Genomic DNA, 7,856 nt, shown 5'->3' on the forward strand with positions numbered 1-7,856 from the left:
AGACTTTGGAATCACATGAATGCCTTCTTCCAGAATCAGGATTTTAGATTAGCTTATATTCAAGTATGCTTCTTCATAAGACATGCTTTCATTAAAGTATAGTGGGTACATCTTTTCTGAAGATGACTTTCTCTCTCTTGCCAATACTCTGTGTCTTAAATTTTTTAATGTAATGGTTGATAATCTCTTTTTCCCCAAGGTGATTTCTGGAGCATCTTCAAAGTATTCAGTAAGTGCCATTCACAGTACTGTCTTTCCACCTTTTTCAGATATATTGGGAAGTCGGATTCAATAACAATCAGTGTGTGGAATCACAAGAAAATTCATAAAAAGCAGGGAGCTGGTTTTCTGGGTTGTGTGAGACTTCTTTCAAACGCGATCAACCGCCTTAAAGACACTGGTTGTAAGTAAGCTAAAGACTAGTGTTCTCTTTCAGAGCAAACTTTCATGCACAGACTTTTTGAAAAGTGGCAGTTAATTGAGTTTTTGTTGTTTTTTATAAAGCTTGTATATTCCAATTAATTTGGTACTTTGTAATGGTGGTTTGTGGCTGAGGATAGCACGGGTAGGTTAGAGAATGTAACTTACCTTTTGCTTTCCAGCTTCTTTGCCCCATTACCATCAACAGTGGTAACTTCAGTGTCACACTGGTTGTGGATGGTCAAGACTGAACATAATGTGTTGGAATTTTGAAGGAGGACAGATTCTAATTACCTTCAAATTATCTTTTTATTACGTTCAAAAATGCAAGTCTTAAGGGATAAATGAAAGGATAAATCTATCTTGAAGCCAAATTCGTAGTTTAAAAATTAATGGACCTTCAAAATTAAATAGTAAATTTTGTCATAAGATATTAAGTGCTTTAAAACGCTTACAGCACTTTGTGTTACTTTTCAAAAGTTAATTAACATGTAAGATGGTGTTTTCTCATCCTGATGGATGCCGCTTACTTCTGAACAAAATTCGGTGCACTGTTTGTGATGGAAAAGTAGTGCTTGGCTATACAGGTAATTTAAAACAAACAAAAAAGAAAGCGACACACCAGTAGAGAAGCATTGTGATTTTACCTTCAATAACAGTGGTGACAAAGGCATAACCAAAGTTCTCATTTTTAAATATTTGTCACTAGATCAGTGCTTCAGCGCTTCACTCTGTTGAAGTTCTATCTATTCAGTGTGGAACAAGTGGATTGATGCTGCAGGTTAGCTCTGTGCTGTACTAATGAGTGTTGAGCTGGAAGTGCAGTATGACAATGGCTGGTCTTCACAAGGGAAAAGAGTTCAAAATACTTTACAATCACTTCAGACATCCAGTCTAGGATAACGTCATTTCCTATTCATCAAAAGAGCTTTGTGAAGTAGGAAAAATGTTAAAGCAAAAGTACTCTAGTCTTGTTTTCTGATTTTGAAATTATGAAAAATGAACTCTTGGCTGAAGATTTTTAGTTATGCTCCCCTTTCCCTGGTTTTGAAGTCTGAACTGTCTTACACTAGGCTGAACTTTGTTCTGATGGTACTTCAATGTGCTTTTCAAAAGCAGCAAAATATTGTATGACTTACGCTTTGTGTCCTTGTTTTGTAGATCAGAGATTGGATCTGTGCAAGCTTGGGCCAAATGACAATGATACTGTTAGAGGACAGATAGTAGGTAAGTGAAGGTTTTTATCTGTTAGTTCTCTTGGAGCTTAGCAGTAGCTATAGAAATACTCTTCCTAGACGTCAGTTTCCTGTGCTGATTCCCCCCCCCCCAATTCAGTGCCTAGTGCCAGAGCCACTTGGACCTCAAGCTAGAAGTTTTTACGTAGAGAATTTTTTTTAAAAAAAATAATAATCACCCAAAACAACCCCCCCCAAATGTTGTTGTAAGTGTTGGGACAGATAAGACCATAGATAATATGAAACTTATTTAGAAAGTTTTTAATTTCACTGTAAAGAATGGTGACAGTTTGAGCCTGAACTCCCTGTGAAAAAATGACTACAAATTTCTTGGCCGTTGAGAGTTGCAGCAAAGGTGTGCTTCCTGTAGGTTTTGCGAAAGGGTAAAACAGCTTGCTGTAACAGGAGTGAGTTGTTGTCTGGGATGATTTGGTCAAGTCATTTGGGGTTTTCATGGGTTATTAACAAGTCTGTCACCAATCTCAATGACTGTGCTTTGTTATTCTGCTAACCCATAAACCTTAAATAACTTAAGAATTAAAAAGAAGCTGGCAAATTGAGGAACAGGTATCCATAAACAACTTCATGAGCATTCTTCCTGGTGCACTGTAAGTTGTTTCAGAAGGCAGCGTTTCTCATTGATCACTTAAGTAAAAGAAAAAAACAAAACTGTTGCTCAGGGTAAGGAGGTCTGTATTTATATGGCAAGATATTAATGAGAGTGTTTGGACATGGGGGACAGAGAGGTGACTTTGTATGCTTAGTTTTATGTTCAATTCCTAGTTCAGCATTCTTGTTTTGTCAGCCAGGGAAAGCTATTGCAATATCAGTCAGCAAATAAGGGCTTCAGTGCATTTGTTTGCTTTCCTCAAAGTGCTCTGTTGGATAATACCTATGACTTTACCTTTTTATGTTGCTTTAACCATCTGCCTGGCATCTGATCTGCAAGTGTTTGCACAGTATTAAGATAAGAGTGAGGTGGCACAGGAGAGTCAAGTGATGGTAGAAATGTGGAATCGTCAGTGCACTGCTGACACTTCAGACCGTTCTTGAATATTACATTTTCCGTGTGAGCTTGCACAGAAGAGTAAAGGATAAAACAGTCATTTTTCTAGGGTGTGTTATGTTGTCAGTTTGGTTTGCTTTTTGGTTTTGCTGCAGTATACTGGTCCCCTGATCTTCCATGCTGCACGTGTGCGATTTTGTTTGTGGGGTTCCTTTTAAGAGGAAACCAAGCTCAGGTTGTTCAGGGTCTGCTCGGAGCAGTAGAGATTCACTCTGCCCACAGCACTCCTTCAGCTGTGACACTAGCAGGGATGTACCCTCACACCGTGACGTGCTCTCATGCTGCCCTCCAGAGTATGCAACATGCATCCTTGTCACCATGACTTGAGAATGCTACCATTAATTAAACAAGCAAAAAAAACCAAACCCCCAAACCTCAGAGCAGAAAGGTCTCAAGGCAGTTGGGATGGCAGATGGAAGCCTGGGGCAAACACTATGCAGGGTGGGCATGGCAGATACATTTCAGAGATAACTACTAGTCAGCAGTGTGGGCATAAACTTGACTGACCAGTTGGCTTAACCTGGCGTGATCATGAGAAGTGGTATAGCCAAAGCAGCATTAGCTCTTTTGGCACGCTGCTGGGGCTGTTCCTAATTAGCAGGAGCTGCTGGATCATGCCTTGAGCATAGAAGAAACACAGCTTGTCAGGTTACAGCAGAGACTGAGAACAAATCTGTATTTTCTGCTTCCCACTGTTATCATCAGAAAGGTCAGGTCTCATCAGTCGTGGCTGTGTTTTAATTTAATGAATCCTTGGTAATGTTCCAGAGACTCCTGTCTCTTTTGTTTAAATTTAAATTGTTGTTACTAATCTCCTTATATTTTCATCTTTCTTCACTAATGCAATTTTGGTGAATGGATGAGTGAGCGTGAGTAAAACTAGATCTTGCTGCTGCAGTAGTTACATGGTAGAGAAATCTTCACTAAAAGTAAGAAAGAAGATAGAATAAGTTATAAATATACTCTCAGTCCTTCTAGTGATAAACTGGCTTAAATTAAGAGGCTATGCAAGATTGGAAAACAATACTAAAATGTAATTGATACCTTCAGCAGATTAAAACCTTACAAATCAAGCGTGCAGTGGATATGCCTTTATAATTTGGGACAGGGAGCAAGGGGATCTTTATCTTAACTACATGGGGTTATCTTCAAAGGAGGGAAGAAACGGGGGCGCTTGTGAGTAGTGGATGCAAAGAGCACCTGAACTGTGTCTTAATCTTGCAGCTCTCTTCTGTGCCACCATTTTATTTCTGATGTGGCGGTGCAGAAAAAATGAGCCCTTACTCATTACAAAATGAAGCCGTGCTCAAATTTTGGTCCTCACATAGGCAAAGAGGAGGTAATTGCCTTTGTTTAGTTTCATTTTTGTCTGTGTGTATTGCTTGCCAAATCTTGCCTACTTGCAACAATGTGAACTTGTAACGTGTGGGTTTCTTGCAGAATAAATACATCATCTAAGATTTTGGCTTGGTTGAAATTAAATTTAAAGTGTCTTCTGCTCTAAGAAGTTGCTTTGTAATGTTAGCGTTCGTGGAAGACTAGGAGTTGGTAGTGATTAGCAATAAAGCAAGCAGGTACTGCAGGACGCTCTGGGCTGGTCTGTTGAAGGCCCAAAATCAAAACATGTTGTTGTTGAAAATCTGGACTCTCTGGCAAAAACTGCCAGCACTACTACATCTTGTTAAAGTTTGTGATCTTGACAGAAGTTTGGTTGTGTCTAGATTAAGGTCTGTAAGTTTATTTCACTGAGTACGTAAATAGGACTTGAAGACAGTTGGCCAGAAGTACTGTAGTGCCACCTCAAAAAACGTGTGCCACAGCACGTATTTAGCTTTTTAAGCAATTGTTTTATTGTTGAAGGCAAAACAAAACATCAAAAAAAACCCCAAAACCCAACCCCACAGGAACACAACTGTCATAAATTATCAGATTGGACACTTGCAAATTACGATACTGGGAACAAAAGCTGCCCCAAAAATCTTGGTTTTCGTAATTGTAGTACAAAAGCTTCAGGCATAAGTATCCATTACAATGAAATATGTTAAAAAAAAAATTAAATAGAAAAAATAGTAATACAGTTTTGCTGAGGGCCATAAGGGCTTTTTGGGGTACTGAGCACTGCTTTGTGTGAGAGTTGCGTTTGACTTCTTACCGCTGGTGTTTGAAAGTAGTCAATAAACCAAATATCTCGTACTTGTAGCAGTTAAATTTTGCCTGGGTTTGTGTGTGTACGTGTGTGTGTTGAATCCCATGTGCACATAAAGTATATAAGCAGTCAAAAACAAAACCAGGAATTTCTCGTTTTAGCCCTTTCTATTAGCAGTTCTCCCGTTAGCGGTGCCAGTGTGGCACTAGCACTGTCCCCCTTGCTGTCCCAGCCGCGCATGAGGTTAGACACCCTGCTGCCTCGCCAGACCAGTGTCACAGTCCATCTCATACTAGGAAAAGTTAATGACAGCTTCAGAATTAACTTCTTTGTCTGCCTTCACTTGCATTCATATTTTTAAGCTAACTTTTTTGAAGTAAGATGTAGAGAATTACATGTATGAAAACATATGTTGTTTCTCTTTAATTTGTGGGAAGGAAAAAATATCCAGAACATGGCTCAGCTTAGTCCTCCAAGTTGTACCATTTCTCTGTCAAATATAACTGCAATTTGCATTCAGATGTCATATCTTCAATAATTCTTTTATTATCTTGATAGTAAGTCTTCAATCCAGAGACCGAATAGGCACAGGAGGACAAGTTGTGGATTGCAGTCGGTTATTTGATAATGATTTACCAGACGGGTAAGCTGACATCACTATGGTATAAATACAAATACAACTCATACAACAGACTTCTGCAGTAATGAGAAGACAGTGTACAAATAGGTTAATTTATTTTTATTTGAATTTAGGAGCAGGAGATAAGCCAGCTAGGATACACGGACTAGTTAATGGTTTGACCCTTGTTCTTGTCTCCTCTTGGAAAACAGGAAGTGGCATATATATAAGTAAACGCATTAAAAAAATATACTTGTCTAAGAAAACATACGTCTTTCAACTTATAGAATCGATAAACTAATATAATGTTAAATCACAGCCAGCAAACTGACTTCATCCACATAATAGTTTTGTAGCAAGGTAGTGAACATGCGGGCCTGGCTGCCTTCTGCAGTGCTGTGCAGAGGTATACACTGTTATAAAAACGGATCACTTTTTCTTCCATGTAAATCGTGATTGGAAAAGGTAATGGAGCCTGAGTTCTTGCTGTATTTACCTGCCAAAGGCTGGGTTTAGGATTTTGGTTTGTCCCTGTGAGAGTTAATGACATCATTAACACCTAAAACAGTTTTGCGAATACAGAAAAATGCTCTGTTTTAGGTTCTGGTGCTGTCATCAACTTTTTCAGAGCAAACACAGACCTTCTGAATGTGATTCTTGGCAGGTGGAGACAGGAGAAACTGATTTTTCAGATGATGAATTTTAAAACATAAATTATCATCTAAGTCCTAAACAGCATTCTTTTGTTAATATGGAGTCTGGAGAAGTTAAAAACATATTTTAAAATGCTTTTAAATTTTCACTTCAAAATGTTCCTTGTATAAATATTGCTTACTTAATTGTGTAACTGCAAAGCTAGCTCTATAGCCTCGTGTATTTTGGAGTGCAGAAGTAATAATAATTAAAAGTCATGTTATTTGAAGATGACTTTTTAATAAAAGCAAGTAGTGCTTGAAGATACTGTGAAAGCACTTCCTAGAATCAGTGGACAAAAGAAGTTAAATGCATTATTAAACATGGTGTTTTCAAGAAGTTTCTTTATATGGCTATTTGGATTTAATTAGAATTCAAGTAGTTATTGAACATGAAGGTGTGAGATTGTTCATGATAAGCCTGGTTCCAAGGGAAGAATATGTAAAATCAATTCTGGGTTGAACTTCCAGTTGTTTCCTGTTACCTTGTTCAGCTAACATGATTCATAATAGTGTAAGTCTTCCTGAGTTGGCATTTATGTTGGAAACATTTTGTGCCCTGGTTTCCTGGAAATACCACTCATTGCCTTATCTCTCAATGTCTGAATTCTAGGTGGGAGGAGCGGAGGACTGCTTCTGGAAGGATCCAGTATTTAAATCATATTACACGAACAACTCAGTGGGAGCGACCAACACGGTAAGAAATTATTTAAGAGACTGTGCGTATGATGAAGTTTGCTTGCTGTCCAGGAGCGCTGAGCGCAAGCGATTCTACGTGGCTCTGATGGGGTATTCAGCATTCCTCCAAGTCACTCTACAAATGCTATATGCTGTTCTTCTCTAACATCTTACTTCTTCAGTCCACCTAATATTTCACTCGAGAATCATTTTTACTAGATTTCTTTCCTCTGCTAATACTAGCATCTTTGTTTTCTTGTAGAGCACCTATGGTAGAACTCTTATATAAATACAGACATTACAATGTGCAGACATCGTAAGGGATGAAGAAAAGAGATTGTGATTTGCTGACCGACATTGTCTATGTACATGCTGTGACCATATAATCCAGAACCTTTAAAGCTGATTGTTACAGAGCATGTTTTGAAATCATTACCATCACCTTTTCTAATAACTGTAGATGTGTGTTGCGAAGCTGTTCCTCAGACCAGTTTTGCTGTTCCCTGAACTGTAGACAGTGTCATTGTGTATTTTTCAGACTCTTCTGCAGACTGTCTGTGCCTGCACACTGTCTCTTCCATCCTCAATAAATATTATTCCAGTCCCTGTATGGATGTATTTGACTTAAAATAATATGTACTGTTCATGCTGCCAGCTCTGATGTGTATTTGCAGTTTTCAAGCGAGTGAAGGTACTGAGCAGCTTTTTAATATACCTATCTGTATTTTTCTTGGTATATTAAAAGACTTATTCTAAGCTCTAGACACATTTACAGTAGAAAAACAAACGCAGAATGTATAATTTGTTTCAGGGATTTCCTGCATCCTTATCAGTCCCCCTTTAACGCATTTTAAATCCTTTTGAAAGCAGCATTGAGATATGAAACTGTATAATTCAGTGTTTCCTCTTGCAGTTGAGCTCTTAAGAACAACTGTTTTTTATCTTACTTAGCCCTTTGTCACCATCCTTACCTAATAAGCTTCCTTAAAAACCAGCAGGA

The 7,856-nt window shown here is 38.3% G+C and overlaps 1 protein-coding gene across 1 annotated transcript in view; it reads left to right on the top strand.

Moving 5' to 3' along the window:
* Positions 1-7,856, top strand: part of SMURF2 (SMAD specific E3 ubiquitin protein ligase 2) — a 40,336-nt gene that overhangs the window by 15,249 nt on the left and 17,231 nt on the right. The window contains exons 4-7 of the mRNA XM_009894783.1: positions 270-403; positions 1,582-1,647; positions 5,426-5,510; positions 6,792-6,875. Coding sequence (XP_009893085.1) covers positions 270-403; positions 1,582-1,647; positions 5,426-5,510; positions 6,792-6,875 — 369 coding nt within the window. The remainder of the gene's footprint in view (positions 1-269; positions 404-1,581; positions 1,648-5,425; positions 5,511-6,791; positions 6,876-7,856) is intronic.

Source organism: Charadrius vociferus, unplaced genomic scaffold (assembly GCF_000708025.1).
Source record: "Charadrius vociferus isolate BGI_N301 unplaced genomic scaffold, ASM70802v2 scaffold321, whole genome shotgun sequence".
Classification (NCBI taxonomy): domain Eukaryota; kingdom Metazoa; phylum Chordata; class Aves; order Charadriiformes; family Charadriidae; genus Charadrius; species Charadrius vociferus.